General features: G+C 43.1%; 1 protein-coding gene across 1 annotated transcript in view; it reads right to left on the minus strand.

Moving 5' to 3' along the window:
- Window positions 1-20,358, minus strand: part of Ankh (ANKH inorganic pyrophosphate transport regulator) — a 134,650-nt gene that overhangs the window by 39,962 nt on the left and 74,330 nt on the right. The window contains exons 2-4 of the mRNA XM_015490463.2: window positions 15,511-15,727; window positions 5,530-5,648; window positions 2,326-2,409 (exon numbers count right to left, since the gene is read on the minus strand). Coding sequence (XP_015345949.1) covers window positions 2,326-2,409; window positions 5,530-5,648; window positions 15,511-15,727 — 420 coding nt within the window. The remainder of the gene's footprint in view (window positions 1-2,325; window positions 2,410-5,529; window positions 5,649-15,510; window positions 15,728-20,358) is intronic.

The raw sequence follows: 20,358 nt of genomic DNA on the forward strand, positions 1-20,358 counted from the left end.
GCAAGGGCAGATGACAGCACAGAAGGTAGAGGACAGGAGGTCCCAAGGAGAGCAAATGACCTCAAGAGAATTCTCACTTCAACGCTGAAGAAGCTAAAAAAGTCAAGATGAACATGAAACACAGCAAAACAGAAACATTTCTCATAAACCCCTTGGCAATATCCGGCCTAACAACTGGAACCATATTACAACAATGGTGACCCCAAAAGTGATCACATGTTTGAACCAAACCAAGAGCTTTTTTTTTGTATTAGTGTGTGAAATCAATTAGCTTAGGAAAGTTGTTATTATTATTATTTTTTTTAAAGAGAGTTGCCACTGAAATTCGAAGCATATTAACAAATTTCATTTTATCATTGGCAGTTGCTCAGTATGCCAGTGCTGCATAGGATCTATTTACATATGACCAAAATTACTAACTACCACAGGCTTTCAGGTAATGAGAGAGATGAAGCTTGGCAAGGCGGGAGGGAGACGTAGGAACAAAAATGGAATTTATTCCCCCAACCAAGTTGTAGTAGGAACCCAAACTGCGGGGTTTAAAATAAACTACGCCACCAGGAACCGCCCAAGGCCAGATGGCATCTGCACCCAGGTCCCTTGCTGCTTCAAACCAGATCTGTTTACTCCCCAGGCAGAGGCCAAGATCAGGTCTGAAACCAGCAGGGAACTAGCTGTGGGCGTACTGGCAAAGGCGCTTTCACGACTAGCTTTTTCTTCTGCCCTTGGATGCCCACTGTATTTATCTTTGGCAAAGTTAGGCGCTTTCTTCTGTTTTCTTTCTTGTCTTTATAATAATGCACCTGTACAGATGCTCATGGCTTGCTGAGGCCAACATGTGAAACGGGAGGAGCTTCCTTCGCTTCAATTAAGGAGTGAACAAAGCAGCTGTCTCTCAGCGGATGCCGAAGGCAAGAGTGGGAGGGAACTCGAATAGCCCCACCAGCACATATCAAAGCGCCATGCCAGCTGTGTCCAGGCACGCGCACAGCATTAGCAGGAACTTATTCACACTGCTTTAATAATGATCCACGGAGGAAATGCAATTGATTTGGAAGTTTAATTCTTGGTCTTTAGGGAGGTCAATCTAACAGCTCAACAGATTATTTCAAAGAGGTGGTTTAGAGATGAGGGAGCATGAAAGGGGCAATGTGTGGGGACGTTCCTAGAATGAGAATTCAGAAGGGCGCTTAGAGATCATGGTCTAACCTCCTCCATGAAACACTCATTCCACCAAGTCTCTGATTGTCGGAACTTAGCCTAATTGATAGATCAGAGGAATTAAATCTAATTTTCCAATGAAGTTTTTTTTTGTGTGGCATTCTCAGTGGAAGAAGAAGGGAAGAGGAGAAAATCAGGAATGGGTGTGGCCGTTAGATGTGGATCCAGCAGAAGGTAAGGGGCAGCCTCCTCAAACACTCAGGAAGAGAGAGTGGGCCATTCCCTGGTTCTTTTTAAATGTGGGAAAATAATGCGCGAATGGCAGCTCTCCCTGGAAACCCGCATAAGAAATGCCATTTAAGAATAATTCCTGGCTGGGCACGGTGGTGCACACCCTGTAATCCCAGAGGCTGGGGAGGCTGAGGCAGGAGGATCATGAGTTCAAAGCCAGCCTCTGCAATGGAAAGGCACTAAACAACCCAGTTAGACCCTGTTTCTAATAAAATACAAAATAGGGCTGGGAATGTGGCTCAGTGGTTGAGTACCCCTGAGTTTAATCCCTGCTACCCCATCCCCAGAAAAGAATAATCTCTAAGTGCTCACTTTCGAACTGAGTGACAAGCTGTGTATGGCTAAAGCATGCCGAGGGCACCCGGCCAAGTGCACAACAACACTGTGATCACTGTTCAGTGTACCAGGTGTGACTCTGAAGTCTTTTACAGACACACTTTCTTTGGAAATAATGGTCAAGAGCTGGAATGGGGTGCCGAGGCAGGGGGATCACAAGTTCAAGGTCAGCCTTGGCAACCCAGCAAGGCCCTATCTCAAGATAAAAATGGAAAGGACTCAGCATGTGGTGCAGTGGTAGAGCGCCCTCAGTTCACAGGAGGTTTCCTTTTCTTAGTCATTTATCGTTTGTTGAATTCCATATTTGATGAACCAGTGCTGCAGAGTAGTGCAGAAGGCACCCCCTCCCACAGGCCGCAGCACTGGGGATGGAACCCAGGGCCTTGTGCATGCTAGACAAGCGCTCGACCACTGAGCCACGCCCCCAGCCCTGTGCCCCAACATAAATATGGCATCTGTTGTCAGCTCTATCACATCCAGTGGGTCATTCACCAGGTGACCCTGAGGACCTCCAATTGACACAAAGACCACAGTTACCTGAGCTATGACATCTGAGATTGAGGCACATCCCACCAGGAAACTGTATTTGTGTTTTAAGAGAATGCCAGCATGGGTCCATGCCTGCCAGAAAGAAAAAAAACATGCCATGAGATACACTGTTGGGATGATATTGTTTCTCATTATGACTTACTGGGTATTCCTGAAATATAGTTTACACTCCCCAATGTCTTAGCAGCACAGGTATGATAAATGTTTGGTTGGTGAAATTATTGTCACTTGGTCTGGTGGCTAAATCCACGTTAGATTTTTTTAAGTGGAAGAGTGAGTACATTTAAGTATATGCAGACTAGTGTGGTCATTCTGTTTGTGTGCCTGGCAGATTTTGGAATATGATCAGATAGCAAGAACAGAGGAAACCCAGTCACCTGTGGAGCAGGGTGAATCTCAGAAGCACCCCTCCTTCCAGGAAGCAAGTTACAACCAGGGCACTGACTTGGTTCTGCGGATTACAGTCGTGACCGTTCTCACTGGCTGATTCGGGTTCTTCTGTTTTACTGTCTTCGGGTTTGGGCAGGACCTGATATGACCTTTTGTGTCTTCAAGGGAAGTTAAGATGAAAAGAAGTACCACAGCAGGCAACCCAGAGCCTTGATAGCCGGGTTGGAGTAGGCTGGATGCTCTCGATGGGATCTGCTTATGGACTGATTTTCCTTCTTACCTTTGGGCTGGTTTAGAAATAAAATTTCATCCGAGATGGACACAATCAGACAAGTATGATCTATTCCCCAGGTCCGTGTCAAGACTTCCTACAGCAGCTGTTGTGTCTGTGTCCTCAGCTCAGAGGCTCAGGATGCCAAATGTTAAAAGAAATACAACCGTAGATAACATTCACAAACATCACCTGTGGGCTGTCTGTTGTTGAAAGCCATCTGGATAACAAGCTTCATGGCTTCCAAATATTCTCTCTCTAACCCACTACTGGGTATGGATGTGTGTGTAGGTGGGAGAGGACAGAAAGGACCTGCTCATTATTTGAGTTTTTATTAGCAGTTCTCATACTGTTATATTAAGGTCTTTGTGGGGACTTAAAACATGGAAGAAAAGTTACCAATCAATAATGTTCTGGTGCTATGCAGACAGACTATCCCTCACCAAAATGCCTAAGACTGGAAGTATTTCCGATTTTGAACTTTTTTAGGTTTTGGAATATGATCATATATTATAATGAGGTATCTTGAGGTTCAAACCTAAGTCTGAACATGAAATTCATTTATACACACCTTATATACATAGCCTAAAAGTAGTTTTATATAACATTTAAAAAAATCGTGCATGAAACATAGTTTCACCTGAGATGGGTTATAGAATAATCCAGATGGGGTGTCACATTGGTGCTCAAGAAATTTTGGTGTTTGGAGCATTTAGGATTTGGATTTTTGGATTAGGTATGTCCACCTGTACTAAGTTTTTGAAACTATTTCTCATGGCAAATAAATAGAACTGAAGGACAGTGGAAGGCAGGGTATTTTAAGAGTCCATGAGTCGCTTTTGCTAACAGTCTCCAGTTCCTGGAATTCACTGTATAATTACAGTTCTCAGTGGTTAGGTTCCCACTTCCAGCTCCGAAGGAGCACAGACATTACAGTGGCACGGTGGCCTCATCCGGGGGTCAGGCCTTAACTCTTTCAGAAATGTGAAGAAGGTCACTTCATTCAGTTCTCTAATGAGGTGACTGAAAGCCCTGTGCTCCCTGGAAGGGGGGATGGGCTGCAGAGATGGTACCCACCGTACACTGTACCCCTGCATCATCTACCAGGGAAAACATACCTGGCAACAAGTAAGAAGAAAGTACAGGTGCAAGTGTTCAGATGGCCCAATTCTCTCACCTACAGTGACATCCCCACAATTGAGGGCCAGACCTTCATGTTACAACTGGTTTAATATTTAAGGTTTCCTTGCAGACCGGAAGAGAGCCCTCAGAGCCACTGAGGCCATGCAATAATTGACCACAGACCACTTAAGACTTCTGAAGACCTTTCAGCAGGTGCATTTTACCCACCTCCCTGCTCCAGGGCTTGGGACTGTGGCCTTACCTCGACACAGAGGTCCATCTACTCCTGTGCCTAACACATGTGCAACTTGAGTTAGGGGACAATAAAAAGTAATTTAAAGCAGAGCCCAAAGAAAGGGCTTATTTTCCAGCATCAGACATTACTGTAAATTTTTGTGCTCTAAGTCTCTTTATATCTGTACCAGATGGAAAGAAAAACAGTACTGTTCTGGGCATCATGATGATTTAGAGACACGAACAGTCCTTAGCTAACATAGTAGAGCTGGTATCAAAGTAAGGAAATCTTATTGGTGTGTTCAGGAGATTCTTATTCTACAACTTTGGCAGTGTAGGCTACACAAGTGGTAAATTATCAGTGAACTATTCTGATGGCTTGATCTGAATATGTCAGAAAAGAACTTTATATTTTGAATCAAAATTTTCAAATGGGCTTTCTTTCCACCTGGCACAACTTGTGGCAAATACATAAAATTCTCATAAAATAAATCGAGAAGATTGACTGTGTAAAATTCAAGGAAATCAGTATGATGTTTCCTTAAAAATTAAAAATCAGATTGTGATGTAGTTTAGTGGTAGTGCATGTGTTTATTAGCACACATAATGCCCTGGGTCAATCTGTAGCACTAAAAAGTCAAAAAATACCATATGATCAATTCTATTTCTAATTATATATCCAAAAGAATTGAATGTGGGGACTCAAAGAGGTATTTGTACAACCATGTTCACAGCATTATTAATCATATTAGCAAATACAAACATGTAAAAGCAATGCAAAATGTGCCAGACCCACAGAATGGAGTATCATTCAATCCTAAGGAAGGAAATTCTGACATATACTACAACATGGATGAACCCTGAGGATATCATACATAGTGAAATAAACCAGTCACAGAAGAAAAAATACTATGTGATTTCACTCATATGAGGTATCTAAAATTGTCGAATTCATGGAGGCAGAAAAGTAGATTGGTGGTTTCTGGGGAAATTATAATTATTGTTTAATGGGTACAGAGTTTTGGTCTTGGAAAATGAAGAGAGCTCTCAAGACAGATTGTCTAAAAACATGACTGTTCTTCATGCCACTGAGCTCTATACATAACAGTTAAAATGGCCCATTTCATGTTATGCATATTTTGTCATTTAAAAGAGGTGAATAGTCCCCTACTTACCATAGCATCCATAAAAGGGAAGGCAGCGAGATACAGGAAGGCCCTTCTGGTTTTACTCCCCACCGACTCATCCACATGGTGCAGTTTGTTGATAATGTAGTAGCCTAAATCGCTATAAGCTGCAAAGGGTCAAAAGACATATGAGAATATTTTTAAAAAGGTATTTTCCCATGCTTTTGACTTTAAGAACTTCAAAATAATTTTAAATGAAACATTTGTCTGCTGTAGAAAAATTAGAAGAAAAGCATCTATAATCTCCTCCCCCTAGCCAGAGAAGGTCACATCACAGCTAACATTCTGGGCTTTATTTACTGGGTCAATCTGTAGCACTAAAAAGTCAAAAAATTCCAGATGATCAATTCTATTTATGGTTATATATCCAAAAGAATTGAATGTAGGGACTCAAAGAGGTATTTGTACAACCATGTCCATAGCAGTATTAGCAGTTCTTTTACGGCTGTGTGGAGTAAGTGTGTGCTTTAGCGTAACAATGGGCTCATACTACATATGCTTTTTTGAAAACCAGGACCACCTTTCCGTGATATGCTTCTGCATTCTAACTCACCGAATTCCTCTCCATGAACTGATTTTCTTCAATCTCCTACTGTTGCACATTTGTATTATTTTGATATTATAAAAGGATGAATGATGAACTGATCTGCAGTTAAATGCTTACACACATTAGGTATTAACAGAGGAAATTTCCAGAAGCTAACATGCCTTTTCAATACAAGTTCTAAAGCAAGCTTTTCGCACTTGTCAGTCCTTCTATTTTGTTTCTTGGCAGGAGGGTGGCAACTCTGGGTAAAGTCTTGCATGGTGGAAAATGACGTGCAAGAGGTGTTTTGGAAGTCTCTCCTATGTCAAGATTTGTCACAGTGTGAGACTGGATCATGGGCTGGATGAATGTATATATGCCCAAGAGATAAAGGGAGAAAGGCACTGGTCATCCCAGTGCATTAGCTCAGCATCCTAATTAGCAAAGGTAATTAGGATGAAACACGGAGCTATTTTCAACCCCACTGATACAGCCAAGCCTGGACATGAAAATACTAATCTATATGCTTTTCCATGTTTTATAAGGGCTCCGACACTAAGTGTTCCTGCTGTTCTCTGTCATAACTATGGATATGAATGTGCCCTTGAAATCAGGTAGAGCTAGAGGGCAGAGTCTTACTTTCTGTGAAATAAGAATCCTCCCACATCTCAAAGTTTGTAGGGTAACTTATTAACACCTTAACTGGCAAAGTGAAGTAAAGCTCTAATCTTTATCGGGATTAGTCTTGAATTACAGGAATTCTGGAGTAAGTGAGGTCATGGGATGCTATCCAGGATACTGAAATGCACAAATGGGAGTCCTGGAGGTTGCAGGGGGCAAGTAGGTGACTTCAAGCTAGTAGGCTGGGGTGGCTATGACTTCCATAGAGCAAGGTGGAGCTGAGGTAGGGGAAGGCAGGCAGGGGCTGCAGAAATGCTCCCCGTCCTCCAAGGAGGGGCAGAAGTGAAAAACCAAAGGCCAGTAGATCAGGTGAGCCAAGTGCCAGGTGAGGAGGGTAGTGGGGCCATGGTGGGGGAGCAAGAAGAGAAAGCTGGAACAGTGGGCATCACGAGGCAGAAAGAAGAGATGTGGGAAGGTGGGCTGAGGTACGGCCAGGGACAGGCAGGAAGGAGGCAGCTGTGATGTTCCATCATTTGGATCAGAGTCCTACCAAGATGAGAAGCAGACAGAGGAGGCTTGAGCAGACCTGGAAGGCAGCGCGGGAGAGCTGCAGTCTGCTTGCAGGAGGTCAGATCTTCCTCCCCACAGTGCTCTGCAGACTGAAGCACAAAGCCAGAATGAGATGCTGCTGAGCCACCCAGGTCTACTCTGGCTGCTGAGCTGTGGAAAGTTTGTCGCCAAGTGTGCCATTGCTGCTGTTTATTGTGGAGTTGTTTTCATTCAGTCAATAAATGTTCACTGTGCAGCAACCTGCAAGGGACAGTTTTGACCTACCACACCACACCACTGTGCCCATTCAGGTGGGGGTGACGAGAAAGGTGGCGTGCTGGGGGAGAGAGCAGCACGTGGGGCTGGCTATGAGTAGCTCGTGTGTCAGTTTCCTGGGAAGGTTACAGTCAACATAAAATGCCAGCTGAGTAGACTTGACTGCAGTGGCCAAAGCAGGGGACCACGGGACTGGGGCAAGGCTGAGACCAAGAACGGCAATGTTGTGGGTTCAGCCAGGTCTCCTCAAAATTCAGATGCCTAAGTCCTCACCCCTAGACCTCAGAATGTGACCTTATGTAACAAGAGGGTGGAATTAGATAAGATGAGATCACACTGGAGTGGCGTGGCCTCCCAATCCAATGCGATGGTGTCCTTATACAAAGGAGAAATCTGGATGCACACGGGGGAACCACACCAGGATAAAGGCAGAGATGGGGTGATGTCCTTACATGCTGAAGACTGCCAGCAACCCCCCAGAAGTCAGGGGAGAGGCATGGGACAGAGCCTCCTTCACAGTCCTGAGGAGGAGACGGCCCTGCCGACACCTTGATTTTGGACTTCCAGTCTCTAGGATTCTGAGACAGTAAATGTCTGCTGTTTAAGTCTCCCAGTTTGTGTGTTTGCTCCAGCAGGCCTGACAAATGATGACAGCACTTCTGAGGCAGGGAGGGAGAATGATTTCCATGTTAGGTCCTTGGGTGGCGGTCAGGGAAGAGGGACATGTGGGCTTGAGTGGAGAACAGGACCTGGGGTTTGCCGGTGCTGCCCAGGACTAGTGACCAACAGAAGTGAGCCTCTGCCCTCCCTGTAAATGCAGCTACTTCCTTGGGTATTTGACTAAAACATCAGAATGATACCTTTATGCAGCATATCTGCAAGAAAGACACAGGGGACGGGGGATTGGAGGACCACAGGGTTCCCAACCCGTTCTCCTGGGGGGGAGCCAGTGGACTTTCTGCTCCTGGGAGACATGTGAGCCCTTCCCTCCCTCTTCTCAGCACAGGGCCTGCATGCAGACTTCTCCCCACCCCAGGTTCCGGCATGGTGGGACTTATGGGCCCCAGGTTGTTTTTGCTTCTTTCCATTTTGGTCTCTTTCAGTTACATGGGAGAAATCTGGAGGCCAAAGACAGAAGCTTATCCTCCTTTTCACAGTAGAAGAAGACTTCTTCTCAGCCTTGCCCCAGTCCCGTGGTCCCCTGCTTTGGACCTGGGAGCTGTGAGTGTAAAATCCCAGCACCTGTTTTCATGTCTTTTCTGCCCCTCCAATCCCTCCTTCCAGTGCCAGCCCCTGGCTATTTCCAGCTATTTCCAGTGAGAGCAGTTGGCTGGGGTGATTTGCTTGAAGTGCTTTGCGTGGACTCCGTAATTACCAGGCCAGCTCCCTTAGCAAAACTGAGTGACCTTCAACTTCCATGGCTGCCCTGCTGTGTCCTGAAACGACTTGTGTGTTCCTCATGAAGGGCAGAAAGTTATAAAACAAAATTAAATGAGGGTTCTGAACATAGGTAAGCAGGTTTTACGATGCTGTAACCCCAAGAGGACGGTGACTTGACCTGTTTATAGGGAGATGGCTTCGACCCTGCCCAAACAGGGAGAGACAGAAGGGCCCTTCAACTCTACAGCTCTTCTGACCTCAGCCAACCAGGATGACAGCCCTTTCTGGAAGCAGTGGTTTCCAAACTGGCTCATCCAGTGGTTACTAGCACTTTTGTAAACCACAAAATATGAACACTGGTGACAAGGGTCTATCTACATGTATTTTCCCAAAGGGACTGAGAAAAAGTCCTCCCCCTCATTGTAGAAACAGGATAATATGTGCATTTCCAATATACAGGATTGACCGCCCTTCTTCAAACTCAAATTTCCCAAGTTGTCAATGCTTAAAAGTCTCACCAGTACTGTTTGTGGACCCACCAAGGCTGTTCATGGGAACAGGCAACTTCACCCCCCAGGTTTCTAAAGTATCATTTCCAAAGTGGGTGTATTTATATGGGTAATAGCCATATTTAAATCACTTTGCGAGAATACATGTTGAATGACTGGTAGTCTCAGGTACTGGGCTGACTAGCCCAGCTGTGAAGATGATGATTTCCTACGTGGGACGTTGACATGGAACTCAACTAGAATCTGTACCAGGAAAACCTGGGGATGGGAGGTGCAAACGTGGTCCAGGCCTGGGAGTGATACTATAAACTCATGCCTGATATACGTAGAGTGAATGTGAAATTTTAACACAAGAACAAAAATCCTACCTCATTAGTATTAAGACTTGATAGAGCGGGATCATATTCTATCATTGATAACTGCCTCTCTCTAGAGAACATGTCTTATTCATGCCTGAATACCCAGGATTTAGCTCAGTTTTTATCAAACACATAGTAGGTGTTTGATAAATGTTAACTGAATGAATATACAAATCCATCATCCCCAAAAGGACTGACTATAAAAATGTCCCCAATTCTTTTCCTCTCCTATATCTCCACCTTTGTGATTTTTCAACTCCTGTCAAAAGCTGGAATTTAAAAAACCAGGTCAGCTGGTTGCAAGCTGGCCTGCCCTGTGCTCGGGTGGGTGGCATGCACTGGGGGTGATGGAGTGCTGCCTGCTTCTTGGCTTCAAGATGCCTCGTGAGCCTCTATTCCCTGCTTAGAGTCCAGACACGGCATCTCCAAAAGTGCAGACTGTGCCACTGGACCACAAGACACTGTGTGGAAGAAAGCTCAGCTGTCCAGCAGAGGTCACCTGGGCCAGCTTGCAACCAGCTGACCACACCCAGAAGGCCCCTCACAAGATCAGCTCAGCCACCTCCTGATCCTTGGCTGACCACAAAGGCAGCAGCCCAGCCAAGCCCAAAAGAACCCCCCCCAGCCTACCCATGGTCTGGTGGGCAAAAATAAATACCTGTGCTTATAGCCTTTGAGTATGGGGAAGATTTTTAAGATAACAACAAATTGTGATCGTCTACTGAAACTGGTCATCCCTAGTACCTGTTTTTTAATTCTGTCAAACTGAACCCATTTGGCCTTTACAGGACTTGTTTATGACACATGAACAAGGAGAAAGTTCAAAAAGAGAACACTGGCAGACGGAGCCAGTATGACGATGACTTCCACTGCCCTCTGTGGGAGCCTACGTGTGTGGCTGCCAGAGTCCTGCTGACTGCCCAGGCTGCTTCAGAACGTGGGCAAGGCCTGAGAGGTCACTGTTGAGAATAAAGAAGTGTAACGAAGGCTGAAATCCACAGCCCTGGTTCCTGTAGCTCTGTGACTGAGGCGGTCAGGAAATAGTAATCTCCTTTCAGGTAAAATGATTGTGGACCTAAATGAAACAAATCCAAGTTCAGCCAGCTCTCCTCTTCCATAGACTCACCAGAGTGAGGAAGAGGGTATCTATCACCTGCACTGTGACCAGTGCCCTGAATCACAGTGCGTTGGTGGCAAACCCTGTGCTCTGCAGTTGTTATAAATGCAGTCTCATGGATGATCCACGAACACTAACTGGAGTCGCCCAACAGGCCAAGAAACACTCCCAGGGCCCCTGCTATCTGGTAGCCAGAGCCAGGCTATGGATGTGCACAGAATGGACAAGAGCTGTGGGGCCGGTGACTCCCCTAGACTGTCAAACTCAGCACAGCCTGAGTGTCTGCTCTTGGTCCCACAGCACACCCCGTGGGTGGGAGGTGCTGCTGAGTGCCGTCCTCTTCCCTCGTAAGCTCTCCAGGCATTCCTGGGGACAGCTGTGTGGCCGGCAGAATCTGCTCCCCGTCTGGGGAAACCCACACATATGTGCCAATGCCTCCAAGATGGGAGAGGGCTATGCTTATCTGTGGGGTCCAGAAAGAAAAGTAATCAGAAAAAAAATATGAAACACAATGAAAAAGAATTCCTTAACTACAGCAAATGTGATGAAAAGGGCCCAGCAAAAGGCCTTTCCTCTATTGGGGCAAACACAATTAATAACGGACGACACTACAGACAAGCTTTTAGTGCCCTTTGACCTGACCTTCACTTGTTCTTTCATGACCCATTAGCTGATGAACACAGAGGATGTTCTCTGTGAAAGGGAGGAGCTACATCTGCTTGGGGATGGTCACATTTGAAATTGCTTCTAAGTGAAGAAGATCCCCCAGGGGTGGGTAGATTATTAGTAGATACCGGGTTACTAAGTGCTCATGTTCATCCAGGCTGGGGAAAATCTAAGCTAGAGAAGATCTTGGAACGAGGATTTTTCAAATGCCTGGAAGAATCACGGGAACAAACAGTCCTTGAGAGAGATCACAGAGAACCTAACCAAGGCACTAGTCCACAGCCATGGAGACGGGCAGAATTATAGATATTCTAATTCTTTCTACAAAGAGACCATGAAGTTATAAAGATGCATTTAAGAAGATACTGAGGGCTGGGTTGTGGCTCAGTGGTAGAGCGCTTGCCTAACATGTGCGAGGCCCTGGGTTCAATCCTCAGCACCACATATAAATAAATAAATAAGGGTAATGTGTCCATCTCCAACTAAAAAAATGTTAAAACAAACAAACAATCAAAAAACCAAAGAAACAAAGCCCACAGCTGCACCATAATGCCGTCCTGATGGGCTTCCTCTCTACACTGTACCTCCCTCTGCCCCTCCTTTGGCTTTCCAGGGAGTCAGCAGAGCCCTTCCTAGTCTGTTTCCACATCTCCTTTACCTGGTTACGGTCTCCTGCCTGAGCACACGGCCCTTCACTCTCTCTTGCGTTATTTCCCTCTGGGTCATGAGCGCCTGGCTTCCGCCTGCCTTCCCATCAGTTTCTCACCAGAGCTCCCTCTCTGTTTTTCCACTCCCCGAGTCACCCTGCTCTCTCAGGTCCAGGAGAGCATTTTAACTCCCAGACCTTGGCTTTCATTTACTGCTGCCTTCTCTCAAAGTTCTCACTGGGTGAGGTCGGCCTTTGTCAGTGTTCAGAAATCACACCCACATCCCACCAGCCACATCTACTCAGGGAAAGGGTGTGTCTGGCCACCATATCTTTTGTTCCCATTTCACTTCTAGTCCCAACTTTTGATCCATAGGCTCGGGAATGATATGCACAACTAGGTGTTGCACAGGACAGCGGAGGACTGGATCAAAGAAACTAAAACAAAGGGCAATCCCTTCTCTTACTCTTCTGTACTCAGGGGTGGGTAATTTCTGAAATAAAAGCCCCCGACGTTCAGAATCGGCTGATGAGCTCTAGCCATACTAATGATGTAATCTTTGTAGTTAAAATGGCTCAGTTCATATTTAACAGCAGCATATGGAGAAATGGATGAATTTACCAGTTTGAGAACATCTAAGAAGAGAGATATTCATCAAAAGTACAGGAGGCATTATGCTGGGGAAAGTAATTAATACCTTAAAGGGTGAAAAAAAGAGGTAAAGTAAAAAAGCAAAACAAAAAAGAAAGAAGATTAAACTGAAAAAAATGCAAATCTCCATGAACCATCTTGAACCAAATCTGAACCAACTTTGACTCTAGACAGAAACCAACGTGAAATAGGCCGCAAGGGTGATCACTGGGTATTTCATGTAGATGTAGCAAAATATTAATTTTGAGTACAGGGTCAAATTCATGACTCCATTTTGCATCAAAGATAAGGAAAAAATTAGAAAGGATTGTGCTGAAATCCAACTCATCATCTCAGAGCTAACCTACAAGGCCTTGAGCCCCAGCCCCAAGAGAACCTCTCCCTCTTTGTTCCCTTAAGTGTCCATACATATGTGCCACTGACAGATTAGAAGAACTTTAGCAAAGGAGATAAAGTCATTAAAGAGACAGGGAAATAGCTTCTCAAGAAGTGTCTAAGACAATCAGACTAGTTTTGTCTTAAAGAAAAATAGTAAAATAGAAAAATCAAATTTAAAGTTAGATCTTTCCGATGCATATTTCCACTCTGTGAATCCAGCATGATGAATCTGTAACATGTGACTTTTTGCTAACTGCAGGTCCCATTCAGGGACTGTTCATGCAGAGAACAAATGCTCATTTCACTATGAATCCAGGCAAAGGGGACTAGGAAGACAGCCTGAGATCACGCTTCTCAAGCCACACATGTTTGGAGTACATTTGTTTTTGTTTTATCTAGGTCAATATTCCCCTGTCACAAGAGCTGACTGTCAAGAAGAAATGTAAACAGCTGTTTACAGCAGTACTAAGAAGTAAAAATGGGACTAAGTGTCTTACAGTAGGTGGCACATAAAGTAGAAACTAACACTTCACTGATATAGGGAATGGTGGGGGGTGGAAAAAGGTGGGGGATGGAGAGAGCAATGTCCCATCATGGATCTGTGGTCCTGCCGAATGGGCCAGATCTTACAGACCATTAAAAAAGGAAGCAGGAGGAAGATGAACAAAGATAGGAAAACAAGACCAACTGAATAATTGGTTGGAAAACTGAAATGAGGCTGGTGAATTAGGAGAGAGAAGCTCCTTAAAATTTAAGCTGTAGGAGTTGAAAAGAAACTGATATGTACTTTTTCATAACTCAAGAAATCGTCTGTTTGATGCAAGGAATAAAAGTTTTATCTGTAAAAAAATAAAATGTGATAAAAATGATTATTAAATATAACTGGAATGTAGAACCCTTTTGGTTTAAATTTAGTACTTTATGATTCAACTTTAAAAGTGAAAAATTTAGATTCGAGTTGGAAAGTGATGTTGACTTTTATTTCAATGACTACAATTTCCTCAACTGGTTTCAATAACACAGTATGCTCAGCTTTTTTCTTCCCCAGTTATTGACAGCTAGTAATTTGCTATTTCTCCCAAAGACTCATTCAACCAAACCTAAAATAGGGAATGGATGGGTTTATTTAGAGATGGAAGTAAAATGGGAACTAAATTACTTATTTAGATAAGCCCCTTATTTTAAAAATGTATGGAGTTTTCTCAATACATACACCATCTTTGAAAATGGCCCAGATCAAATCTAGCACAGAAATTTTCTTCAAATTCTCATGGTTAGCAGTTAGGGCAAAAACTGAGAAAAGAAAGGAGACGTACCCCACCTGCCCACACCCAGAGGCTCTGAGCCCAGATGAAGAGATCAGTATCAATGCTGGCTAGGTAAGGGGCCCATCAGCAGACTCACTTTCCTCCACACTGCCCTTGGAATAGAATTCTATGCCATATTAAAAAGGAAAACCACAAATGGCTTACCCTATTTCTTTGAGATTCACAATTAAGTGAGCAAACATTAGCTCCTGCAAATACACTGTAAGTAGTCTGGGTTAACCTTCCAGCCTCCCTATTCACCGTCCAAATCCATGCTTCTCATACGACCAGCTACATTTTAAAGGTACTCAATGGGTTTATGAAACCAGTTTATGTGACTAGCTTCAACAGATGCCATGCCCAGGAAGCAAGCTGAAATCACAATCTTGGGGTTCTATGACCAAGAAGGCAATGGAATGAGAACCCCCATCCTGAAGGAATGAGTTTTTCCCTGTCTTGGTGAAACTGTTAAGTATGATCCAATTTTCTTATTTCATGGAAAGAATGTTAGGCTTTAGTCTCATCTTTGAATAAAACAGCATAAAAGAGTCCTAGGATGAACTAATTGTAATAAATAAAACAATCTGTCATTTGTTGTCACTACTGATAAGTGTTAATATTGAATAACAACATTCCACTTTTACGTTCAAGATTAAGTTGGTACAATTACACACACACACATCTCTAACAAAAGCCCATGGATTTTGTGCACCTTACTAGGTACAATCACCTATTGAAGACATCTTCATCTCTGACTTTGAGAGTCAGGGACACAAAACTATAGCTTTCTAGGGGGAAAAAAAAAGTTATTTTCTTGAGCTGGAAACACAGACTCTTATCTTTTCATCCCCTGAAAATTTCAAGAGAAATATTTGATAATTGCTGAAGAAATCATTCATTTCAGTATATATATATATATTTAAATCCAGGAAGAGGAGTAAGAAATGACCAAGGCTAGGTGCCTGTCTCGGTCAGAGCCTTACCGATCAGGGTGTGAAAGACGGCGGCCACGGCGCCGGCCACCACCATACACAGGACGGCTTTGGTCCTGTCTCGCTTGCTGTTCACAAACACCAGGCCCACGTTTTTAAAGTCACTCATGGGGCCTGTGAAGAACTTCATCAGTGAGTAGGCCAGCCCATAGCTGGCCAGCATTTCGACTGCATCTTCCTTGACAGCAGCAATGCCCCGGTTCAAGGCCTGAGAAGGTGAAAAAAAAAAACATTAGAAATGGAGTCTCATCTCTGGGGAATCACACTCCAAAACAATACTCCATAGATCGTGTTCCTATAGAAACGCTAAGCAGCTTATAGGGTAAATTTCACTGTAATTTGATAAAGGTTATTGGTCTTCATTTTCATCCAGATTGGCTTCAGTTTGAGAATCTTTTTGTGGGGGAGATACCTGTTTATTGGGGTTAAAGAAATAGAAAAAAAAAAACTAAGTATTTTGTTAAATTAGAAAATAATTCTATAAAATTTTGGTAAAAAACTAATTAAAAAAAACATAACATGTTAAATTTTATTGGTAAGCTGAATGTAAATAACAGCAACAGGCATTCTGGAAGTGAACCAACCTGTTTATGTGGGGCAGGTAATGACTTTTTCTTAAAGAAGGCATGCGTGTGCATGTTCGAATGTGCTTGAGTAAGCTTACATGCTGTGTAAGTGGCCTTCCTAGCAGAATATGCTGTATGCTATGAAGAAATCATTATATGGAATCATCTGGTTCTTGCTGTGCTTTAACTTGAAATGCATTTTTGGGCTCTGTGCAGACAAATATGTATAAAAAGAACCCCTTTAGATGAAATACGATGACCACTTGGGAAGATGCAGTCATTGAATGTTCTAACCACTTTATGGTCCAGATACCCTTTCGAAACTAACCCACCCACCTAGCAGACAAATAGATAACGTGGATGATGTTGGGAACAGGAGTCCATGTGGACCGAGCTTTATGCCTAAAACCCCTCTAGAACATCACCTCTGTCCTTAGGACCATGCAACGGAGCAGAAAAGTTAGCTTCCAGTCAAGTAAGTATTTTTTAAAACAGACTTTATTTTTAAGAGAAGTTTTATATTCATGGTAAAACTGAGTGGAAATTACAGAGTTCCCATTTACCTTCTAACCCCAGATAGCCTCCCCCACTTTTGCTATCCCACACCCAAGTGCTGTGTTTTTACAATTGATGGACCCTTGACACACCATTATCACTCAAAGTTCATAGTTTACATCAGGCCTCACTCACAGTATTGTACAGTATTGGATTTTAACAAATAGGATGACATATGTCTATCATCAATGATATACTAAAGTCTTTGCCCACCATTTTCATTCTTCCAGAGAAGACACAATGACATTCATAAATCCCATATTCAGTCTCTGCATATATAAACTCAAAGTAGAAGAAATGAAAGAAATGCATTTTTTTCCTGTCTGCTTCCTATTTGTATTAAGTAGATAGCAGTTCATAATTTCCCCTATGAACGTACTGTTATAGGACAGTACAAATGCTACCTTGCTATACTTACTTGCTAAAGTTTATTTGCACAACACTAACTGAGCCAATGGGAGCTTGAAGGAGTGATGGCTGAATACAACAAAGAATTCAAGAACAAATCTTCAAATGCACATAATATTTAAGAATCATACTATATTAAAAATAAACGCAATCTATTGTGTATCATTGATTCTAAGACACTAAAAATCATAAGGTACATTACTAATTTGTATACCACCAAGAAAGAAAAAAGGCTCCCAACTGTAAGATGCATCCAGATTGCAGAGATACTAAAATGCGTGTGTGGTGTGGGGCGGGTGGTACTCAGGATCTATAAAAGGAGGTATTTCATGTACTCTGAAAGCATTCCTCAGCGTCAAAGGCTGATCTAGGTTTTGGTCTTCATTCAATATACTCCAGCAGGCACTGAGCACAAGCACAGGTGGAGTGAGCCAGCAAAACTCAAGGGCTCAGTCTCTGCCTGTGCTGTGTTCCATTCACTTTCCCAGGAGACACGGCTGACTGATACCATGAACGCTTACGGAGCTGAACGGTCTTTGCAAAGCTTATTAGGGAAAAATAGATAGTCACAGGAAAATACCAAAATGTAAAAATGGTTTTGGAAAAGACTAGAGCAAAAATGTACACTAGCAGTAGGAAGTCATTGTCATCCTCCCGATTAAGCTGGCATTACATAAGCTAGTTCCTGATAATTGTTTCCAATTATGTCTCTAATTCTCTTTCTCCTTTTCTAGTAATAGCCTGAAAACTTTCATGAGCACCTTTTTAGCCTCTGCAGAGCATCCCTGCTGTGATGCCTCTCTTAGAAACAAATTTTCCCTTCTATCACAGTTGATTAAATCCCTTAACACCCTAGAGCAACATAAAAGCAAGAAACTCCCTGACAATAAATTCTGTGTTCAACAGGCACATCTACTCAGAGGGCTCCTGCTGTGTGTCAACACTTATCGCTTGATCATCTACCAAATTAATTCCTTTTGGACTTGGTAGTGGATGCTATTGGCACCCCGCCCAGATACCCAATACCGGGTGGTGCACCCATCACCAGCTGCTGGGAGTTGTGGTTCACAGATGCTTCCTTCTCAGGAAGAAGTACCCCAGCCCCTTTGTGTGGGTTAAACACACCTGATCCCCACTGGACCCCCCTGACAGCAGGAAGGGAATGTCACAGGGTTTAGAAGATGAGCTCCCTGCCTCCATGGAAGCCACTCTGGTTCGGTTCACAACCTGGCGTTCCCATGCGACATGGGAAGCGGTCTCCAGTGGAGACCAATCTTTGCTTAACTTCTCTCCAGCTTCCCATTCTGATGGCTTCTCCTCCCCCTGAAAGCACTTGCTCATTAAATCACAATGCACAAGAGGCCACACATACCGATTTTGCTTTTGGAGAACTCTATTTAGGACAACTTCTAATTACTTGTCTCACAGACTGGAGAACTCTGTCTAGTTGTGTTCTTTTTCTTTCCCATCTTTCCCAAAATCTGTGATTGTGGATTGTTTACTTGTTTTTACCTCTCAAATGTATGTTAAAATTTAAACAATATATATTATTCAACACAAGTTTCAATCGCACCTAGTAGTGCTCCTAAATAATGTAGGACTAGATTGTTTATGTGTCTTCTTGGCAAAACTTCATGTTTTGCTTTAAAAAAAAAAAAAAATCAGCCCTGGCTGGGGCCTCTGTTACAATGCTTTCTATTTCCACCAACAGTTCCTTGATTTAAGTCCTAAACCTAGGGCTGAAGGGTGGGGGGAGGAGGGAGGACACAGGTAATGATACCTCAGCCTGCAAGCCAAGTGAGAAAGTTTCATTTAGCTCAACCATTATGGCAATTTGAAGAAAGAGCACAGGGTTCAGAGGCATGCAGGCTTGAGCTGGAATCTGCTTCCATCACTTAACTGCTGAGTGGTCAAGGAACTTCCTCTCCCTGAAATAACTCTGCTGATCTTAAATGGGATATAGGCAGGTGGTATAGGCACCGAGCAGTGACTGGCCCAGACAAGACATCTGAAAGCAAGGACTTTTGTCTATTTTCTTCATCACTCTAAGTGAAGAGCTTGGTAAGCCCTCCAATTGATCTACTGAATAAACAAATGAATCGGCTATTATCTATTAAGAATGTAAACGTTCATACTAATTTTTTAAACTTTAAAAAAAAATCACCTTTTATTATGAGATGGTATTGCTCAGAAGGTATACCATTGATTTAATGTTTTTTATGATCACATTAAATGTGTACATTATTTGAAAAACTGCTTCTGATTTCAAGAAATATTAAAATGCAAGAAAAAAATTCAGAATTGAGGACAAGTAATACATTAATGTTATTAGCCCTTTTAAATTCCCATTTATAAAGCAAGCATTTCCCCCAGTTTGTTCACCTATAATGTCATGATTTTATTTTGATACCAAGGATAATAATATGGAGTCTCCCATCACTTTATAAAGTAAGTTTCCATACTTTTAGCCTTTGTCGTTCTTATCCATCCATATCTAAAATAGTTTCACTCTAGTTTATGGCTTTATTTGCATACTTCACTTTTTATTATTTTTTTTGGTATTAAACTCAGGGGCACTTGGCCACTGAGCCACACCCCAATAGAAAACATTATTTATTTATTTATTTTTAATTAATTAATTTATTCTAATTAGGTATATGTGACAGCAGGATGCATTTTGATTCACTGCATACAACTGCCGCAGAACTTTTCATTTCTCTGGTTGCACATGATGCAGTGTTGCACCATAAGTGCAGTCACACATGTACCCAGGGTAATGATGTCCATCTCTTTCCCACCACGATTCCCCCTCCCCTCAATTTTGAGACGAGGTCTTGCTGATTTGCTGAGGGCCTCAACCTTTCAATCTTCCTGCGGAAGCCTCCTGAGTTTCAGGGATAACAGGCGTGCACCACTGTGCCTGGCCTTGCACATCTAACTTTTGATTTCAGTGAACTTAGGATGTGAGAGAAGATCAAAATTAATTTCCTTAAAACAGTTCATGTTTCTTCAAAACCACTTTCCAAGTCAACCACCCACCACCCATTTACTGAGATGGTTTCTCACAGTCATTGGGTCCTACCTGCTCTTCAGGTACCTACTGTCTGCATCTTTTGTCTCTGTTACTCGCTCTGCTTTTCTTCACAGCCTGTTCACCGCCTGACTTATCATGTGTTTAGCTGTTATTTGTCTTGGTGTCCATCTCCTCTACCTGAATGTTAGCTCCAGGGAGCAGAGAGCTGTGTTCTCACAATATCCCAGACCTATCATATGACAGGACATCACATGATATATGATCCATAAATATTTG

The sequence above is a fragment of the Marmota marmota genome, unplaced genomic scaffold (genome assembly GCF_001458135.2).
Source record: "Marmota marmota marmota unplaced genomic scaffold, marMar, whole genome shotgun sequence".
NCBI lineage: Eukaryota > Metazoa > Chordata > Mammalia > Rodentia > Sciuridae > Marmota > Marmota marmota.